Source organism: Lycium barbarum, chromosome 12, assembly GCF_019175385.1.
Source record: "Lycium barbarum isolate Lr01 chromosome 12, ASM1917538v2, whole genome shotgun sequence".
NCBI lineage: Eukaryota > Viridiplantae > Streptophyta > Magnoliopsida > Solanales > Solanaceae > Lycium > Lycium barbarum.
In genome coordinates, this window is record NC_083348.1 from 101,613,884 (window position 1) to 101,636,671 (window position 22,788).

Consider the following 22,788-nt stretch of genomic DNA (forward strand, 5'->3'; position numbering starts at 1 on the left):
TTCCATTAGATCATGGATGCAGCTTATATAATAAAGTTGCTTATTTTTTTTTTTCCCCTTCTTTGTTGCTATTCAGCAATCACAGAAACAAGTATACATGGTGATCAAACATGTTACAATTCTCCCTTTTTTTCTTTGTTTTTATGCATATTTGCAATTATTTGTTTGTTCGCCTAACTTTTCATTGAATAAATCAGTTTGGGATTGAAGTATAGTTGTTGATATTGGTTACATTTCTACCAGACAAGTGGATGATTGTAGAATAACTATATATGTAAATCAGCTAATCAACTTCTTTTGTTCACTGTTTCATAGTGAGGTGTGCTTATGGATACAAAACATCATTATTCCTAACGATACGTTATACATAAATTTGGGATTTCAAGATTGCGTTGGAAAAAAATACAGTTTGCTCAACCTGCATTACAAACATAAAAAGGAAGCATCCTCATTTAGTCCAATGTCTTTTACAATCTATGATTAAATCTCATAGTTGAATATGAAATAACATCATTGTGTTTTATTATTCTTCTGGAGTAAGTTGTCCATTTCCAGTAAAGTTCAAGATTTAAAGACGTAAAAGAGCAGACATTATGTATTTGGAACATTACTCTGTGCACTCTTTAAGTCTTTCTAGCATCTTTTCCTTGATAAGTCTTCTCATTATTTTTCCTGAAGGAGATTTCGGAATACTATCCACGAACTGCACCATTCTCACTCGTTTGTAGTGTGCAACAGTCGATGCAATGTAGTTGATAATATCCTCATTGCTTTCTTTTGCTTTTGAGTTCAAGACTACCCATGCCGCTGGTATCTCTCCTGCTTCTTCATCTGGCAGCCTATAGTTATAAAGAATATCCATCCGTTATTCGTGAAAATTTTGCCATTTTAAACTTTTAACTCAGCTAATTGATTTTACTTACCCAACTACTGCAGCATCTTCCACTGAAGGATGTGTGAGAAGGATGCCCTCTAACTCCGCTGGAGCAACCTAAGGTAAAAACAGAATTCTAGATTCAGCTTTAGTATATTTGGTCAAGTTTTATATATGTCCAAAAAAAAGGGTTCAACTTAGTAAATTTAGAGCCATCTTTACTTGGAATCCCTTGTACTTGATAAGCTCTTTGATACGATCCACTAGGAAGATGTCTCCATCATCGTCAATGTAGCCAATGTCACCAGTGTGAAGCCACCCATCCTTGTCAATGGTAAGGCAAGTCTCAGATTCATTTTTGTAGTAACCTAAATTTTTTTCACATCAAAGTGTTAAGTTCCGTATATCTGTCAGTGCCTACTAGAACAAAAGGTTGTTAAAGGAAAAAGTGTATGGTCAATTACCTTTCATAACACATTGGCTTTTGACACATATCTCGCCTGGTGTGTTTTTGGGGAAAGATCTACCGGTATCAGGATCAACAAACTTTACCTCCAAATTAGGCAGAATAAAACCAACAGAATTTCTTTTAGCAATATGTTGGTCGCTATGGGAAAGAGTAATGCAGCTGTGTTCAGTCATCCCATATGCCTAGCAGTTAAATATAACAGAATGAAACTTGTCAAAAGTAAGATTTTGGGCTGAATCATACGATGACGTTAGGAGGAGTAATATAAGTTTCTAGTGGATGTTTACCTCTTGGACTTGAACATCTGGAAATTTCTTCTCAAATTCATTAAGAATCTCAGGGGCAAGTGGTGCAGCTGCTGTCATAATGGATCTAAGCTTAAGTTTTTTTAGATCAAATTCATCAACGATCGGATTCTTAACAAGTGCTAAGATGATAGGTGGCACGATAGGTGCAAATGTGACTTCATGTGTGATGAGTGCATTTAGAAATGCCCTCAGTTCGTACCTACGCATGACAACCACTTTCCCTTTGTTCCTAATAGTTGCACAACAGATTCCGGTTATACCATAAATGTGAAAGAATGGTATCAGACCTAGTGTTGTAACTTGGCCCATCATTTCTGGACTAATACTGAAGAGAGTAGAGCAGAGGTTTGCTACTAGATTTCTGTGAGTTAACATCACGCCCTTGGATAGTCCTGTCGTGCCTGATGAAAAGGGCAGTGCACATAAATCAGTTTGCTGCACAATTTCATCTTCTTGGTTTGTTAGGTGATCAGTTCTGGAACTGGCACGATCTGCAGCTTCGAGCAATTCATCCCAATGAATTGTTCCTTCTACACGTTCTTCGCCTAGTATTATTACTGGCAGGCCACAATCTTTTACCTGCAATTTCCATTACTTTAGGTGGAAGATAACCGTTATAGTAAAATGCAAATTTTTAATTGGACCTAAAAGAGTAACAAGTACAACAAATTTGGTCGTAATGAGTCAGTGGCGAGTGTGTATAATAGACTAACACTGCTTGAAAATAATACAAACTAAACATCCATTCGGAACAAGAAGTGAAGTCTATAACCTCTATAACTCTATATGCAAATCATAGACAACTCGATTTAATTATGATTATAGGCTGAGACTGCTTAGGCAAAACTCCGCCTGTGTGAGCTCGCTCACATTGCCGGTCCCAAGCCCGGATAAAGGAGGAGGGTTGCCGAGGGTCAATCGGAAACAGCCTCCCTACCCAGGTAGGGGTAAGGCTGCGTACATCTTACCCTCCCCAGACCCCACTATTGTGGGATTACACTGGGTAGTGACCAAGACCACTGCTTAGGCAAAATTCTGCATATGCCACTGAACTGAATTGAAAGTATACTTACCTTGTGATAGGTTGGTAGATCAGAGACAATAAGCTTGCCATCAGCAGATTCAACTTGTTTCATAATTTCCGATGAATGAGCTGCCGGATTTGCACCAGAGAAGACACCACCAGCAGCCATGATTCCAAGAGCAACAGTAGCATATTCCGGTACATTTGGGAGCACTACCAACACAACCCTTCCTTTTCTTAAGCCAAGGGACCTCAAGGCCTTGGCAAACCTCCTTATGTCTCTTGCAACTTCGCCGTAAGTGTAGCCTTTGCTAGTGGTAGCATCCACAAATGCCAGTTTGTCAGCGTATAACTCTACATTGTGAAGCACAAAATCGGGGAGAGTCACGTTGTCCGGTACTTGGACCGGGGGATATCTACTCCGGAAAATGTGTTCACCTTCTTCTTGTTGTTGTGAGCATTCTACTTCATGAGTTCCCATTGTCAGTAGTATGCCTCGTATTAACTTCCCCAGCTAATTTATAGGAAATATTTTGTTACCTTGGTAAGTGGTAAGTAGTAGCATCACGAAAATGAAATTTGTATGCATGGAGGATAGAGGATTAATAGATGAGGCTTTGTTCACTTATAAGTAAGAATTTGTTGAATCATCCCACTCTTGCCTGACGCCTTCTTGCATTAGTTATGCTGAAATTTTACATTTGATTTTAAAATGCCCGCTAGTAACTGAGATCATCTATACCAAGTCAACTGACAGGTTTGTTTCCAAGCGTGCAACTGCATTTTTTCACTGGCCCTTTGCCATGATGTAAAATGAATGCTCCACCTTGTCCCCTAGAAGAATGGGATATCCCACTTAGGCAACGTGGTGTTCGTATTATAAAGTTGCTTGTTTAGTTTTGGATAATAAAAATGCTCTGATTTGTCATGCTTTGTGAATTTCAATTCATTTCTTTTTTTAAAAAGGAATACCTCAAATTTAATTGATTTTAAAGGTTACATAAGTTAAACAAACAACCAAACGTAATTACAAGTACCAGCAATGGCATGGGTCAAAAATGACAACCTTCTCATGTATATTTTTGACAAACAATTGCTTCATATTAAGTTTCGATTGGAAATTGCTATATCTGGGGAGTAGTCTCTATTGCCAAGAGATTCTAGAAAGCTTCTGCATGAAGATCAATTGCACAATCGATTTCATTTAAAGAACGGTCCACTATGAACAAACGTAATCATAACAAACCTAAATGCAAATTTGCAATCTACAATTTTTTAAAGAATATCAAAACAAATGTCGACAACCAAATTATTGAATATAGGCCGCTTATTTTTATAGGAAAAAAACTACAAAACCGTTACAAAACCAGAAGGTATGCAAGAAGAATAATTAGAAAAGTAAGACCTATATATTCGACAAGGAAATGGTCACGCGAGGTGGGTAATTGTGATGCATTACAACTCCGAAACAAAGAATCGCCTAATAACGGAGCATGTAGGTTCTACGCCTAAACCAATTATAATCAGGTAGATCCTGGATAGGCCCCACTGCGGATATAGCAACATCCTGCCAAAAGGGAGAAAAGATATACAAATTGGTTAACATTCAGAAAAGGAGATCAAGGAAATTTGAGTAACACTGTTTCATAGCAGTGTGTGCTGTTGACCCAGTGGCAGAAAAGGAACCTTTTAACCTTTTCTCATCAAATAAAAAGTTGTTTCATAGCAATAGACCCCTAAGTCTCAAATGTTTTTTGAATCCTTTACCTGGTCAAATATAAATCTGTTTGCAACTCGTTTGATGGTGCTAGCATCCACGGCATCAATCCTTGCAAAAAGCTCTGTGACTGGAATCCTTCTGCCATATGTGAGTAGCTGCAAGCAGGAGAAAAGAAAGGGAAATGCATTACTCTCTAGGACTGTAAAAGCAGCACATATAAAGCAAAAAGATCCTAGTTTTACAAAATCACCAGACCCCACTCCCAATGAAATCAAGCTTTACACAAAATGCATCAATTCTTTTTTTCCCCATTGGAAAAAGCAAGGCGGGGAGAGTCATCAACCTATGTTCTCTGCCTACGAGCAGATGATGCAGTATGGTTCACTTCATACAAAATACAGATATTTGATGACACGCCCAAACTTGTCAGCAAACATAAAACCAGAGAAAAGGCAGATACTTGATCATTTGGCTTATCATATTACAAATTTACCTAACTCAACTTGAGCAAAGGGACTATGGTTTAAGAGCTACTCTTTTTTTCTGTTCTTATAAGGTCTATCAAGAGCTATTGTTACCAACAACCGGTTGGCAGTAACACCTTTCAGCCTTCATTTTGTTCTTATCTATTCATACGTTAAGCAAGCATAATTACGCTGTTTCTTCCTGTTGTACTCCACCACCCAGTTACACTACCTCTTGCAAGAATGAACTTTATGATCAAAACATGGTGGTGTACTGCTACTGATATGGCTACAGCACATATAGTTACAGCGACATATTGGCAGTAGAAGCTGTAATAGTGGTGAAGAGGATGTTACTAGCATTGGGGAATCTTGAAATTCAGAATCTACTTGCAATAATGGACACCTGTTGTCATTATCTAGGCTAGTGCAGTGAATTAGCATGCTTTGGCACAGTTCAACTAAAACTGCTCTAAGAGTACTAAAGTTCAAGCTAAAATATCCTCATCACCACTATTATGGCTTATACTTCAGAATCTTTACGGTCATAGAATGATTAAAGTACATGAAGCAGTTCAGTGTTTCTTTTATGCACGTATATGGAGGTGTCCAGCATATTCTTCAGGAATTTAATACTGTGGGAGAAGGGAGCAAATTCCATCTGTGCCGACTTATCCATGACTCAACCCCATCCCAATATTTCTACCCGGAAAATAAACGGAATAACAGAAAGAAAAAAGGCTGATTACAATCATGAGACAACACGCGTATACACCCACAGAATCTAGAATAGTACCTGACGCCCAATGTCTTCGGCAACAGGACTAGTTCCATCAATGTGAAGCATGAGAGAAGACTTCAACTGCAAACCAGTATTGTGAGTGAGAAACAAAGAAAAGCAACAACAACAACAACATACCCAGTGAAATCCCACAGTGTGGGGTCTGGGGAGGGTAAAATGTACGCAGACCTTACCTCCATCTCGGAAGATAGAGAGGCCGCTTCCGGACAGGAGAAACAAAGAAAAGCAACAGGGGAAAAAGACAACTAGACCTGGCGGTTAAACATTAAGTAACACTAACCTGATTGCAAGCACGAGTCACATCAGCATCCGAAACTCGGTAGCACAATTTGCTTACCTCACGCATAATGCAGTAGGATAAATCACTCAAACAATCAGGCTGCAAAAAAGATTCCATTTGAGATCAAACTAGAAGAATTTATAGCCATATGCCAGTCAAGGATCACAATGACAACACTTATCTTGTTTGTCTTTAGAGAAAAAAATCTTCTTTTAAGAGCAAACAAATAAATTGTTCAGTTTATACTAACCACAATATCTCAAAAATCCAAGCAGATCAGTACCACCTTGCCTAATACATACAAAACTAGAATTATTCACAACCATAGGCCAGTTAAAAGGATCACAATAGCAACACCTAACCATGTTTCTTTAGCTTTAGGGGAAAATCTGCTTCTTTTAAGATCGTATAAATAAATTTCTCAGTTTATACTATCCACAGTATCTCAAAAAATCCAAGCAGATCAGTACCACCTTGCCTAATATTCAATGACAGAATATATAAACTGCATCAACCCAAAACATGAGCAGTAGATGACATAGAACTACTTCACTGTCTGCGTTCGCTATACAACCAATATAATTCTTAGAAGACTTTTTAAGCATACTCAAGAATCAAAACTTCATTTCAATCATAATGAAATTAGAACACATCTGGAGGATATAATAGAAGGTAAATTTGAATATCTAAACCCACGATACAAGACACACCGCATTAACATCTTTACATCCAACTCTAATGCTACGAGCAGCCGAGCAAGCGCTTGCATTTATTGCAGCTCTTCAGCACCAACAGCTCTCTCTCTCTCTCTCTCTCACACACACACACACACAAAACACCCAAAACAAATTTCATTTAACAAAAGAAAATGCAAGGAAAATAAGATAACATGTCATCACACCACATTCTTTTCAACAGAAGGAAGACATGGTGATAAAGATTTTCACCTTTGCAACAGCATACACACCAAAAAGACCAGTATCTTTATAGTTGGTGTTAAAAGCCATCATGCTCTCAGCTAATTCATTAATGCCAATACTTTGTGCCAGACTGGAACTGCAAACGATTAGAAGTCGCATCAAAAAACATGAGTCAGAGATCCATCCACATGCTTGCAATGACACAGATTGCAAAAAAGTGGTCACACACAACTCACCCCATGTGCTTCCCTCCTCCAGCATTTTTATTCCAAGTGCCCAGCATTGATTGCATTACCATCAGCGGAATGGTATCTGGATCAGTCCATGGTGCCCCTTGAAAAGCAACAGCAAATTGCGCCAAAGGAATGTCATCATCAATTACCCTAACCTGATTTTAGTTAAATGATCAGCAGGAGGACCATAATCTAGCTAACGAAGCACCGTCAAAACACCCTGAAGATAGGCATACCTCTGAACCTGTAAAAATTGCTGGTTCTCTGGTAACCAATTCTGAGGCCGTAGTCGGGTCGGCTGAAAGCTTAGTAAATTGTTTCTTAACTTGATCAACGAATTCTTCATGTTTAACAGGCCCGGAAGCAACAATTACCTATTTTAATGTCCACGAAGAAGGTTGAGAGTTTAGACAGCAGATGATAATGTTAAAAGAATCAACTTTTAGCTGACAAACAAGGCAGACTTAGAAAAAGAAGAGGAAATCATTTCCCAAATACCATTCTGGGAGCAGTATAATGTGTTGATATGTAGTCCTTCAGATGACTTCTGGTGATTGTCTTTATATTCTGGACAGGTCCAAGAATAGTCCTACCCAAAGGTGAGTACTGGAATGCAGTTGAATGCAAATGGTCAAAGATGACTTCCTCTGTTTGACCTTCAACCTGCAAACAGACAATGATAAAATATGACTTCAGAATACATAATACACTTAAGCTCTAGTATGTACAGAATATTTTGCATCAAGAAAGCTAAGTTCCTACAGGACATAGCTGCAAAAAATAGATAGTTGAACTAAGAAAATGGCAAAATATTGAGACTAAATAATTGGACATATGAGTGCTCAATTATTTATTCGACAAAAAACTGGTTGCTGATTTTCAGGTTGTATATTCTACAGATTACAGACAGCATGATAAATTTCATCAGCTCATTACAGGAATAATGTTTGGGTTCTGTAGAGGTCCCTCTCTTCTGTTTCCATAAAGAGGAATGCCGTTTCTTTTGTAAGGTCAAGCACGAGCTTATTGCACGGCTTCAATTCATTTATTATAACTCTTAACATCTCAAAAGAAAGAGATACCTAGTGGTTGATACTGCATTGTATTAACAAGGGTAAGTCCCTAGAGCACAATAATCCTAAAGAAACCCAATACTAATCAGTAAACCATATTGGCGTCTACTTGTCTATAACGGTATACAAATACTAATGGACTATATACTTCCAAAAATCTGAAGAAACTAGGGGCAAATTTTAAATGAAAGTAAAAGAGAAAATGATGTAATAGTAAAGTTAAAACCTGTTAGCATCCAGGGAACTCGACGAGGAAGTAAGTGATTTTGAATTTTAGAACAAACTTGTGTGAATTCATATCCTACGTAAGCTCAATGAGGGTTGCTAGATTGATGGTCGGTGTAGAACTAGTCAATTCACCATGAATAGTCCTATTAGTTGTTGTACCTTAGTTTTTAGTGACCAGCTACCTGGTTAAGCTCCAAGTGCATGCAGAGACTAGTACTCCCTCCGTCCCAATTTAAGTGTCTTGCTTTCCTTTTTGGTTTGTCCCAAAAAGCGTGCCTCTTTTTATTTAGTATGTTGACAATTCAAACATACGTTTTAGTAGATTACACATCTTTAATTTATGACCACAAAATTCAAAAGTCTCCCTTCATCTCTTAAACTTCGTGCCCCATCAAATTAAGATTGGGACAGAGTGAATGGGTGCTGGCAGCTCATCAACAAGGGTGAATTAAAAAAAATAAAAAATCATTATATTCAGAGATCAGAGTACATACATTTTAGTACATTACTTTATGATCACAAGATTCAAAAGTCTCCCTTCATCTCCTAAACCCCTAAACTCCGTGCCCAATCAAACTAAGACACTTAAATTGGGACGGAGGTAGTAGCATATAATATAGGGTGCTCGCACCTCATCAACAAGAGAAAAGAAAGAAAAAAAAAAAGCAAACTTTATATTCAGAGATCAAAGGAGAGAGAAAAAGAGCACCTCTTCCATCTCCCTAAGGATGACATCACGTTCACGTTCAATTTTTTTCTCTTCAAACTTGGAATTCTGAAGTATATCAGCCAAAATATCCAAAGCTACAGGGACATCCTTGTCCAACACCTTAGCATAGTATGCTGTTTGCTCCCTGGAAGTGTAGGCATTCAAATGTCCACCCATATTCTCAATTTCCTCTTCCATCTCCCAAGAAGTCCTCTTTTCAGTACCCTTAAAAATCATATGCTCAAGGAAATGAGCTGTTCCATTAGTCTCATCGGTCTCAAACCGTGACCCTGCAATTCAGAGGCGAATCTAAGATTTCTAGAACATGCACGCACCACTTAAAAAAGAAGAAAAATGTATTAAGTGGGAATTGATCCTTATTCCTCTAGGTAAATAACTAAACCTACAAAAAAGTGCACCCTTTAGCCTTCTTATAGCATAGGTGCCACCAGATATTATTACTCCCTCATTTCAAAATATGTCCTCATTTTATTTCAAAATAAGTGGTGCTTAACAAAATCAAGAAAGCATTAATTTTTTTTCTTATAAATGTAGTTTCACATGACCAAGAAACCATTAAAGATCTACTTCTTTTTCAAGGCATTTGATTAAGATAAATTAGTAAAATAACTTCTTACTTTGTAGGAGTGAAGGAGTGAGTAATTTTATTAAGGGGTGCGCCCCCACTTATTATGAAACGTAAGGAGTATACCACTTTTATGCATAAAATACCTAATACCTAACATTAGGGAGAGACCATGGGTTCAAATGACCCAAATTTAACACACAAAATCGCCCATACCTGCATCAATGAATACACCAACTGTGGCTGTTTTTGCAGCAAGATTAGTTTCAGTAGCCACGCGCAGGCCTGATGGGAGTGTAGTCACGCGCGTAGATGGGAAAGTGAGGATTGGTGTGTGGTCGGTTATGGTTGGGTGTGGTGAGTTGTACTGTAAGAATCGTGAATCGGGATTCTCGAGCCTTTTGATTTTGTGTTTCACCTCTTCGGCTAATCGATCGTAGATCATTGCATCTGGTGGTGGCGGACCGGTGGCCGGAGCTGTGGTGGATGATGATGTGGCGGCGGCGACGGCGGTGGAGAGACGACGGAGTGAGTGGGATGTGGTGACGTGTCGGGACCGGCGGGCTAGGGTTAAGAGCTGCCGGATCGTCATGGCTGTGTGGGTTGTGGATTCGGCTAGGGTTTGTTTTGGTTCCTATACAGGTAAAAAGGGAACGAAGCTCAAGAAAAACCGGATGGAAGACACAGCTTAAGAGTAACGAGGCACGCACTGGTCGACTAAGAGAACTGTAGTTGTTGGGCCCATTAGAATTTCTTGAGAAGGACCCAATAAATCCGTGATAAAATTCCGAAATAGCTACTTTTAAATTCATGCATTCGTAAAATAATCATTATCCTAGAGTTTTAAATTTATAAGTGAAAAATTACAAGCTATTAAGTGGTTATTTTTCAAATACATGATCGAAAAGGGATTAATGATCGTTTTTTTTTTTTTGGTAAATAAAGGATTCTTATTAATACCAAAGTGTATCATTACAAAGCAAGACCAGGGCTGACCACCTGATATCTCTAACCAATCATACAATGTTAGATTTTACATGTAGCCTAACTACAAAATAGTGACAAAATGCCTAACTTTCTAGGCAGCAGTAGGTCTCAATTCAGCCACGCAGTGATAGACAGCAACAACTTAAGTAGTCGTCAAGGCATAACATTTAGGGAGGCCAGTTGATCTTGCCATTTCGGATAAAGATTACCCTGAATGTGGATATGTATAGTAATTTCCCTGCACAATTTATCACTCTTGTACCTCTCATGCTGGAATCTGATCCCATTCCTCTCCCTCCAGATAGCATTGATCACACAAGCGAAGACAGTGCTCACTATCTCCCCTCTGCCAATTCTTCTTCTAGCCCATCTGGATACCCAATCAAGTTCCTCATGCCATGCTCCTATATATCTGTGAAATCCTAGCCATAGTAATAGCCTGTGCCACAGTGCATTTGTAGTAGGGCAAGAGAAAAATAAGTGATCAAAGGTCTCAACTGGTGCACTGCAGAAAGCACATCTCTGGGGTACTTGAATTCCAAACTTCTGTAGTCTCTCGACTGTTGCCAATCTTTTTTGAGCTGCCAGCCATAAGGTGAATTTATGTCTAGGGTGTATGCAAGGTAACAGAGTTAAACACTTCCAAGGAGCTCTTGGGAGGATAGGAAGCAAGGACATGTACACTTTTTTTATGGAGAACTTGCATCCCTTGACCATAGTGGCCATTCTAGAGTGTAGATTGCCTTGTAGATGTGGATTTTGGATAAACAGCTTCCTGGTTTCAATGATCTTTCTTATCACCCAAGTTGCATTAGCAGGTATGCTACAATGCTCTACTGTTTCTTGCTTTAAGTAGTAGCTATGTACCCACTTGACCCAAAGGCAGTCCTTTGTTTCACTAATTGCCCACAGCTGTTTGCTTACTGCTGCTTTGTTCCATAGCCCTATGTTCATGATATTGAGTCCCCCAGCTGCTTGAGGGGTGCAGGTTTTCGCCCAAGACACCGGTGCCTTCCTTGTAATTTCTGCAGAGCTAGACCATATGAATGATCTACAGACAGCCTCCACTAACTTCAAGACTCTTTTGGGGAGCACAAAGATTTGGCCCCAGTATGTCTGTATACCAAATAACACTGACTTAATCAGCTGTAGTCTGCCAGCATAGGATAGCAGCTTAGCAGACCAACACCTTACCCTCTCTGTTATTCTTTCCACTAAGGGCATGCACTGTGCTATAGAGAGTTTCTTGGATGCCAAGGGCACACCTAAGTATTTGAAAGGAAGGTCTCCTTCATTGTATCCCAGGGCATTCAGAATCTGTTGTTTAACTTCAGGTTTTACACCAGACATGTATATGGAGCTTTTGTCTGCATTTGCTTGGAGCCCGGATGCTGCAGAAAACCTCCTAAATGCACCTTGGATCAGTTAGATAGATGGAAGTTCATCCTTACAGCATAGGAGCAGGTCATCTGCAAAGCATATATGAGTTACCCTTAAGCTTTTACACCTTGGATGAAACTTGAAGGCCCTGTTAGTGATCAGTAAATTTAGTTCCCTTTGTAGGCATTCCATTGCTATCACAAACAGATAGGGTGACATTGGGTCCCCTTGTCTAATACCTCTCTTACCAGGGAAAGCTTTAGCCAATCCTCCATTTATAACCAAGGAGTATGAAACTGTAGATATACACTTCATAGTCCATTTGATGAATTTGTAGGGGAATCCAAGCTCAGTCATCATACTTTGCAAAAAGCACCATTCTATGGAATCATATGCTTTCCTCAAATCCACCTTCATTACACACCTAGGGGATAATCCTTTCCTAGAGTACCACTTGAATAGTTCATGACTAAATAGGATATTATCAATGATGCTCCTACCCTCCATAAAGGCAGATTGAGAGGGGCTCATTATTGTTCCTATAACAGTCTTGATTCTATTGGTCAGCACTTTTGTTACTATTTTGTAGAAGGTGGTACAATAGGCAATGGGTCTATAGTCTTTGACATGGGTTGGATTTGTAACTTTTGGGACAAGGGTGATGGCAGTACCACTAAAAGCTTTAAGCATTTTGCTAGAGTGGAAGAACTCTGTCACAGCTCCCAGCACATCCTCTTTCACTATTTCCCAATTCTTGGTAAAAAACTCAATGGGGTATCCATCCACCCCTGGGGACTTATCATGTGGCATATCCTTCATAGCATTTAAAATTTTAGTATCTATAACCTCTTTAACTAGTGCACACTTCTGAGAGTAAGACAGACATGGCCCTCTCCTTATAGTTTCAGAATTTGGAACAGGCATTTCTTCAGCATTAGACCCCATCAATTTAGTGAAGAAGGATACAAACTCCTTCTCAACTTCCTCAGGATCAGTAATCTTCAAGCCCCTTTCATCATATATAGAGGTGATATGGTTCCTACTTGCCCTTATTTTGCATTGAGCATGAAAAAAATTAGAATTAGCATCCCCACTTTTGATCCAGGTGGCCCTAGATTTCTGTCTCCAGGCTAACTCCTCAATAGTGCTCCATTTAGTGATTTCCTCTAGTACTTCTCTCTCCCTCTCAATCAAATACTGATCAGTTGGTTGATTGTTCAAAGAGGATTGAATAACCTCCAGTGTATGTCCATTTAGTAGTCTCTGACTATAAGAAGCTATATAGGTATTTAGCCCTCTAAGCTGCTCCTTGAGTTTTTTCAATTTCCTCCACAGTGTATACATCTTTGTGCCATTCACTCTATATGCCCAAGTTACTCTTAAGATCTCAGTAAATTCAGGATGCATCATGACTGTGGCAAACAGTTTAAATGGCTTAGGTTTGGTATGCAGTTGAGGATGATAGTGCATTAGAATAGGTGAGTGATCTGACATCCCAGGGTTAAGGAAGTCAGCCTCCACATGTCCATACAGCTGTAGCCACTGTAAGTTACCTAATTCCCAGTCAATTTTAGAGTACACTCTGCTGTCAGCTTGTTGTTTGTTGCAGAAGGTAAAGTGCCATCCTGTAGATTTTAAGGGGGTAAGCTGTAAGGTATCCACACAATCTCTGAAATCCTGTGTTTCAGTAGCTGATACAGGGGCCCCCAGCCTATCCTCGGTTGATAACATGGTATTAAAGTCACCACTAAGCAACCATGCTCCTTGGATCTGAGTACCTAATTGTACCAGCTCCTGCCATAGAGTCATTCTCTGTTGGGCCTCATTCTTTGCATAAATCACAGTAAGGAAGGTAGAAAAAGCAGGTCCTTCCACTTTACAATGGATGAGTTGTTCAGTCACTAAGATTACCTGCACCCGAACACTTGTCTTCCAAATTAGCCAGATTCGACCATTATAGGCCATGGGATAGTTGCAAGCATGACCCCATCCCATAGCCACCTTATTCAAAATTCTTGCAGCCTTTTGTTCTTTGACTCTAGTCTCTAGACATCCAAATACATCAATCTTATACTTTTACAGAAAGAGTCTGAGCTCTTTCTGTTTGAGGGGTTGGTTTAAACCCCTCACATTCCATGTGGAGATGATCATGGGGGGTGAACAACCCTAGTAGCAGTGGTGTCCATCTGGGAGGAGCAACCATGGCCTCCCTACTCTTCAAGCACCTCCAAAGCATTGCTTGTCTCAACTGCAGGATGTTGCACTGCAGTGAGTGTGTCAGACCTTATTGGTTCCCTTTGAGTGTTTACTTCTTGTGCTATTTCTTGTGGGGGGTCATTTGGAGTAGGAGCTGGGTGTACTATTTGATCATCCCCCTCCTGTTCCTCTCCTTTTGGTTCCCAAGTTTGGATTGGCACTCCGGCCCTTCTATTCCTTCTTCTTCTTCTCCTTCTAAGTCTCTCTTGAAATTCATTTTCCTCTGGGTTTTGGACATTGTTCCAGCAGTTTTCCTCAAGGTGACCATACTTCATACAACCTGCACAAAACTTAGGCTTCCAGTCATAGTCAACAGTTTGATGAAGGTGGCCTTGTGGTGTTTGCAATTCAATGGATTCTTTTAGTGGTTGAGAGATATCCACATCTACCAATATCCTGGCATAAGCTATTTTCTCCATTTTAGCCGTAAATGTGTCTGTGTATCTAGGCCTTCCAATGGCACTGGCCACTTTACTCAATGCTTCAATGGACCAGTAGCCTACAAGAAGTCCAGGAAAAATTACCCATAGGGGTATGGTAGTGAGGCAATCTGGATCAAACTGGAAATCAATGGTCCATTTTTGAATAACAAAAGGCTTATTGTAAAATGTGTAAGGGCCTCCATCTAACACCTTCTCACAATCCTCCACCGAGTCAAATCTAAAAATATAATATCCTTCATCGTGTGCTAAGATTTGGGGCTTTTTAACCCCCTTCCAAGTATTAGTAACATACGCTTCCAGTGATTTCACATAAGGCGTGTGATGTGATTCTTCGAGTTAACAAAGAACCAATCGACCAGGATCTTGTTCTTGAAGCGATTTGATGGGCAGATTCAAGAAACGGGCGTATATGATGAAAGATGAAGAAGATCAAGAAATCCAAGAAAATCAAGAAACACAAGATTGAAATTCAAGAAAAAGAAAAGTCCAAGAAGCTCAAGTTTGAAGATTATTTCCCATTCTTGTTTCTTGAATCCTTTTCTAAATAGGTTTCTTGTTTCTTGATTTATATTATAGTAGGATTTAATTTCCTATCATTAGTAGGATCTTTATCCTAGTTCTAGTAGGATTCTAGTTTTTTTTATTCTTTTCCTTGTAGAATAGGGATTTTATTTTCCTTGTTTTTAGTTATTTCCTTTCTAGAGTAGAATATGAATTTGTAGTCATAAAAGAAGAGAACCTAGGCCTATATAAAGGGTTCTCATGACTTGTAAATATACTATTCACGTTTTTGAGCATAAACCCTAGTTTGCAATAGAGTTATTTTCTCTATTTGGTCTTCTTTATCCTTGTTTTTGGTTCCAAGCAAGGTGGTGATAGTCTTTATCTTGTTTTCAATAGCGTGTGGTGTTTCTTTATCACGTAAGTTGATTTCAAGTGGTGACTCAGGAACTTTATTTGTTCTTGATCATTCAAGAACGCGTTTCTTGATTAAAATTCGTTCTAGTTCATATCCAGAACCCTAATTTTCTTTCCATCATTCCGCCTTTAATACTTACTTGATTTAAACGATTCAATAGTTATTTTTATAGTTCAAAACGTCATCTTTCACATAGCTTTTGAATCACTTTAATCCAACGCCTATAACTTGAGATACGCCCGTTTCTTGAATCTGCCCATCAAATCGCTTCAAGAACAAGATCCTGGTCGATTGGTTCTTTGTTAACTTGAAGAATCACATCAGCGTGTCTCCAATAATGTACCCAATTAAAGCAGTTTTCATGTAGTCCTCTTGAGGTTTGATGTCCTCCGCATCTATATGAACAAAGATTTTCCCATCCTTGGTTGTAGGAGGGACATAGTTTAGTGACTTACCCTTTTGTGCTAATCGGTTGGCTCTGTAGTCAGTGAGCTCCGGTGGAGTCGGTTGAGCTGAAGAGTCGGAGAACTGAAGGCGTCGCACCGCCGGTGTCATGGTGGTCGTTGGCTCGCCAAATGACTCCAGGTGTAAGGAGTCTTGTGACGCCGACTCCGATCCACTGTCCTCATCTTCTTCCACAATCGCTTGGAATTGTGGAGGTAAGAAACTGCCAAATGTAAGTGGTGCCAATCGAGTCGATGAATTTCCATGTGGTGTGACCATCATTTTTGTGTTCGTTGCAATTTTTCCGGTGAGAGAAGACCGTTGGGGCATTGTTTTCAGTGATCAGTGTACGTTAGCAAGCCTCACTTAACGTGCACCTAGAGAGAGAAAACAATGCCTCCTCGATAAATGATCGTTATTTCTACTAAATTGATCCAGTCCTACTGGTCCGACATTTTGATTAGTGGGGGGCGAAAAACTAGGTAAGTATGTACTGTCTTAAGTATCGAAATATAGTTATGTAATTTTTGTAACTCTTGGGACTATTTTTCCTCATTTTGTTAATTGAAGTTCACAAGTCAAGAATGCTCTATGGGAAAAAGGTACAGTCAAGTACAATTGGGTCATGTAATGTTCAATGGTCTTATAGATCACTGTCATGTGTGCCATAAAACAATTAATGATTGAGATCCATTGCAACTTATATGCTTAACAAAAGAATTAAAAAGGGCAAAATATACTAACGGGAGTTGTTAACTATCCACATTTCTTAACATTTTAAAAAAAATTACTTTCTTACATTTTCAAGAAATTACAACAAAATACACACATCCTTTTTCCCAGATTCTCAATTATACTTCAAAAAAAAGAAAATCAAACTTAAAAACATCATTGAGTTTTGAACAATAATTCAAGCAAAGAAATAATGTGATCATACATTAAAAAAATCACAGTGCAATTTTTTTTTTTTTTAGTAGTGCAACCTGAGCTTTTCAGATGAGGTATAAAAATATATAATACTAGATCAATTTTTTTCTCGCCATCTTAATTTTTTTCTTTATAAAATTGATTATGATGCACTTTGATTTATTTTGTAATTTAAAAGGGATAATGTGTGGTGTACTTAGTTGTAATTTCCCGTTGAATACGCAAGAAAGTAAATCTTTTTAAAATGGTAAGACATGTGGATTATAGTTAACTGCTTCTGTTAGTATATTTTGCCATTTTTAATTTCTTTTGTCAAGCATATGAGTTTAAATGGATCTCAAACATTAATTGTTTTATGATGCACGTGGCATGGATCTACAAAACCATTGAACATTATTTGACCCAATTATACTTGATTGAATCTTTTTTCCGCTCTATGGCTCGTATAGGAAGAGAGAGGATTATTAAATACTGAGTTTCTTACATACATGTACTTGAATCATTTACAATTCAGTTCATTATAGTGTTAGTATTTTTTTTTTACATTGGAAGATCAGGGAAAGAAAAAGGATAATGAAATTAAATTCACATAGGATATGTTGTTGTTGTTGTTACACTTGTAAAGAAGAATTGTACCAATATCATTAGACTATAAAATCTTAAAGATGAAAGCATTGATTTGAGAAGAACAGAGGCATGTATAACATTCTCCAAATGAGCTTAGTACCCTAAATCAAAATAATCTAAGCCCGATTATGCAAGATAAGTGAGAAGAAGAAGAAGAAGAAGAAGAAGAAGAAGAAGAAGAAGAAGAAGTTACCTACTCTTAATTATCAGTTAAATACTTAAATGTTTTTTAAGAAGTGGGTACAAATTAAATAAGGGTAACCAAATAAAATGCTCCATGAAATTTCACTTTAATTACGAGGTGATGTTTCAAGCTGGTCGTACAAAAATCTCATATCATTGGGCTTGGCTAAATATTGGACTCAAGATAGAAAGTAGAGAAAGGTCTAGTTGTGCTTTTGAGAAAGGTCAAGTTTGTATTGGGCAAAACACGCATCCGGGCTACTCCTCACCATTGGAAGCTCAGAAAGTCCGGGGTATCTACACAGTTGGCCTCCGCCCTCACCAACTAGGGTCATGTTCGCAGGCCTTGATCTGTGTGTCATGACAGAGACGCACATGGGGCTACAATCATGTCATATCACCCAAACTTTTGGGTTAGAAAAGTCTCTCTTTGACTTATATAAAGAAGCTTAGGATAGAAGCAATGGATCATCCTCTTGCTCTCACCATTTGTAATCCTATTATTTTCGCTAAAGGCAATATACATGGAAGTTCATTATTTTTAGCTCTTACTTTAGCTCAGAGTTGGATGCGTCTCACTTGTCTTTAAACCCTATAAAAACAAATCTCTAACTGATTTTTTGGTAAAATTTGATTTCACCGGAAAATAAGGTTGTGCTTCATTCTAATTGGACCAGTTTAAGAAGATATTGCATGATTTATCCTTCAAATGGGTAGGTCTTTAGTTTGCCCTTAAAATAGGTTGTTTCGTGTTCAACGCCTACTTGACTAGCTCAAAAGAAAGCAGCTGGAGTTTTCGCCCTTTAGCAAATGAACCTATGCCTAGCGGGGAATAACTTATAGTATATTATGATACGAAAATATAAAGTTATGCCGGCAAAAAAAATTACGAGGGATAAAAATTAAAGACCAGCACAAAATAGGGACAAAAGTGCCAATGACCCCCAGTTTGATTGTGATTCTGACATCCAACTGACCGATTACTCCATGATATATGTGATTCCTGAAAAAAAAAAAAAGGCAAAACTTCATATATATACATGTTAAGGAGAAATATTTACGAAACATGACGATAGTTTTTCTTATTTACAAAATATAATGATTATTACGAAACATGACGGATTTTCATATATTTTTTTATTTTTTTTTACCTAAAATATATATTTAAAAAAAATAAAAATTTATTTAAAAAAAAATTGTTTTTTTATTTTTTTGCTCAAAGGATTAAAATATTACCTCAAATTGTTGTGTATGAAAACTGTATGAAAAATGTATGTATGAGCGAAATTTTTAATATAATTTTCATACACAAAATTGTGAGCGAAAACTTTAAGCCTTGAATATTGTATGAAAGTTGTTACAATGTTGTTGTAGTTGTATTAATTTTCCAGAAACCTAATATGAACATTATATACGAAAAATGTGAATGAAATTCTAAGTCTTGAGCGAGATATACACATTTCATACCATTCTCATGCATAAAATTTTGAGTGTAATGTTTAAGCCTTGATCGAGATATACACACTTCATACATTCTTCACATACATAAAATTTGAGCGAACTTTTTAAGCCTTGAGTAAGATATACACATTTCATACACAAAAATTTGAGCGATTGTTTTAAGTCTTGAATGTTGTATCAAAGTTGTATACAATGTTGTTGTAGTTGTATTAATTTTACAGAAATCTAACATGAACTTTATACACAAAAATGTGAGCGAAATTTTAAGACTTGAGTGAGATACAAATTTCATATTGTTTTCATACACACAATTTTGAGCGGATTTTTAAAGTCTTGAATGATATATACGCATTTTATACATTTTTCATACCGTTTTCATACACTTAATTTTGAGCGAACTTTTTAAGCCTTGAGCGAGATATACACATTTCATATAACTTTCATACATAAAATTTTGAGCGATTTTTTTTTTTTTTTAAAAGCATGTTTTGTATAGGGTTTGTAATGTTATGTTTTGAAAATATAAAACTATCGTCACGTTTCGTAAATATTTCTCCTTAAGATGTATATATACGTAGTTGTCCCAAAAAAAAGGATATACGTGATTCTGGTTCTGTCAATTGGGCCTAGCTTTATCTGATGGGCTTCTCAAATGAACACATTAGGGCCTTAGTACTTCAATCTAACGGGCTTTGGTCATTAATTAGGGACATTTTGACGAATTAGACATTTTATTTATTTATTTTTTTTCGCGCAGATTATCCTTCTGAGGGGGTGGTCTTTAATTTTTGTCCCTCAAATTGGTGGTCTTTAATTTTGTTCTTCGCCTAATATCTGAGGTTATGGGTTCGAATCCCAGCTGAGTAAAAAAAAAGAAGGAATTTCGCAAGGCAGAGGTTTGGATTCGCAAAGCAGAATTTTTGCCCAAAACTCTAGAATTTGAAACTCTGCCTTGCAATTTTTTTAATTTTTTTTTGACCGAGCGGGGGTTCGAACCCGAAACCAAAGGGTTATAACAAAGGACAAAAATTAATGACCACCAATTTAATGGTCAAAAATTAAAGACCACCCCAAAATAAGGGCATTCTTGCGAATTGCCCTTAGTTAAAGGGGTAATCCACGAATAGACAACATGTGAAACATTACTGAAAAATAATTGTACAGGACGTGTTTGAAAAATAGCTAGTGAAAACTCCGTGATAAATTCTTGATTTATACTTAGTTTGAACTATACTTCAAGAAAAAATCTTGGGATTTGAACTAAACTCCACGACAAAATTTTTTGATTATCTCGGAGTTTAGCTCGAACTCAAGAATTTTTTCTGGAGTTTGGTTCAAAACTCTAGAAATTTATCATGGAGTTTTCACCTGCTATTTTTCAAAAACTTCCCGTGTGTCTATTCTTCAAAAACTTGGCGGTCGCTGGCTATTCATTGAGACATTGACTAGTGCTCTAAAACGTGGCTATGCAGCCCAAATTTTACCACGAATTATTATTCGTTTGATTTGCATAATTATATTGTTGGGAATAAACTTGCATCTCACTCAAAGGCCATTGCCCCCCTTTTGAGGCTGTGCCCACCACACCACATGCAAATCGATTACCTGAATCTTTGATTTGAAGTTTACTTTTCCCGTAATTAGTGTTAAACAGTCAACTGAAATCATCAAGGCAATAATAGTCACAACTCAAAAATAATCTCGTGCTATTAGAAAAATTACTTTCACCTCAATCAATCCGCCAACTCTATTTGGATCTAGCTTTAATTTCCACCAAAGAATTATTGGCTCCTCGCCTTGGAAATAGTAGTAGACAGGTTTTAGATATAGCATTGCAGTAGTATGTTCAAGTTATTATTTAATTACTCCGACCAGTACCGAGTAATTATGTCGTTCAAGGCTCGAAAAGATGAAAATAAATTATCTATTATTTTTGCCTCCGTTGGAATTTAAAACCTCAAAGTTACCATCTTCGGGTGTACCAAATTCTTAATTTTATTTGACGATCTTTCCCTTTTGACATGTCTACACTTTCTTTTCATATAGTAATCATATTGTTGTGTTTAACTTTCTCAAATTTTAAGAATTTTAAGTTCGTTTACCTGGTCAAATTTAAAATTTAAAAAAGGTAAAAAATCAACTTAACTGGAGAGCTTAGACGACACTAGGGATAAGTCCAATAAAATTCATCTTATGTATCAAATTAATTTTCTTATAACTATTTTAATTTAATGATTTCCTAGTAATCTTTTATTAATATAACATCTCAAATTTCACGTGTAGTCCAATTATATCACAAAATTAGAGACACGGGGAGTACTATGTTTGATGATGTAAAGTGTAAACAGAATACTGTTAATTAGTACTAGCAGTATTTGGTTAAGAAAGACAAATTAAATGCCAACAGAAACAAAACACAAATAAATATCCCACTAATCGGCCTAAACTTTCCTAATTGGATCACCTAATTAGTATTCCCTCCGGATAAAAAAAATATCTACTTAGTCATTTCCACATCCCTTAAGAAAATACTAACTCCAAGATAATAATAGTTATTTGATTAAACTGTTCCTAATTAAATAGGTATTGAGATTTGATCACATAACACTTAATAGGGGCAAGTCTGGAAAGAAAAGGTTACTTCTTTCTTGATTTGATAAGTGGACACTCTTTTTTACTAAAGAAAAAAAAGTTAAGTAAACATTCTTTTTTATCCGGACAGAGTAATTTGGAGCAAATCCAATATAAAAGTGAGTCGTCGGAAGATATTCCCATTGAGGAATATGCAAAGGACCACGAGGGTTAGTCAGTTCTACTTACTTTTCATTGTTGTATTAACACGAGGTGCAAAGTTTATGACAAAAGTATACAATTATGGCAATAATGCTGATGCTGGGGGTTTCATTTTAGTTAAAAAAAAGAAACTTTGCTGGAAAGTCAGTAGGATATTCCTGATTCGACTTCACTTTATTCCTGATTCGACTTCATTTTTTCTCATTCTTTATGCATGATTTTGTTAAATTAGTGTACTGCTTTATGTGAGGGTGCTTTTTAAAAGATTTTATGATCTATTATTCTTAAACAAACTAATGAACTAATGAAATAAAAAGGGATAATTGCAACAGTTTGATAGATCAATCTTCATATGTATCGATCGAAATGGTCGTCTGTATATCTTGTCTAAATAAAAGTATAATCACACAATAACATTTTATTGATTTCTAAGTTTTTTTTTTTTTTTTTTTTTTTACCAGTTTGATACATTAGAGTTATGATTAGAAAAGGAGAAAATTTCGCCGACGGGCCGTTTGGTTTAAAAATATTACTATATTAGCAAATACATCGCAATATAAAATTCTGCACAAATAATGAAGTACTTGATTAATTGTACAAGAAAAGATAATTAACGCAAAATTTAATACTCGAGGGAAATATTTTATTGATTGACTCTATGAATCTCTACAATTTCTC

The 22,788-nt window shown here is 37.2% G+C and overlaps 2 protein-coding genes across 2 annotated transcripts; both read right to left on the reverse strand.

Moving 5' to 3' along the window:
* Positions 1-364: 364 nt before the first annotated feature.
* LOC132621398 (4-coumarate--CoA ligase-like 1) lies at positions 365-3,834 on the reverse strand. Its single transcript, XM_060335651.1, has 6 exons — positions 2,725-3,834; positions 1,631-2,230; positions 1,339-1,525; positions 1,097-1,242; positions 924-991; positions 365-839 (listed from the first exon to the last, which is right to left on the reverse strand). Exons 1-6 carry the CDS (start codon positions 3,154-3,156, stop codon positions 608-610), a joined length of 1,665 nt encoding a protein of 554 aa, XP_060191634.1. The 5' UTR covers positions 3,157-3,834; the 3' UTR covers positions 365-607.
* A 136-nt stretch (positions 3,835-3,970) lies between these two features.
* Positions 3,971-10,430, reverse strand: LOC132621399 (probable mitochondrial-processing peptidase subunit beta, mitochondrial). The gene is made up of 10 exons (XM_060335652.1): positions 9,907-10,430; positions 9,105-9,394; positions 7,593-7,757; positions 7,331-7,468; positions 7,098-7,249; positions 6,889-6,997; positions 5,942-6,040; positions 5,656-5,721; positions 4,443-4,550; positions 3,971-4,242 (listed from the first exon to the last, which is right to left on the reverse strand). The coding sequence occupies exons 1-10, from the start codon at positions 10,280-10,282 to the stop codon at positions 4,156-4,158; spliced, it is 1,590 nt and encodes a 529-aa protein (XP_060191635.1). The 5' UTR covers positions 10,283-10,430; the 3' UTR covers positions 3,971-4,155.
* Between the last annotated feature and the right edge of the window lie 12,358 nt (positions 10,431-22,788).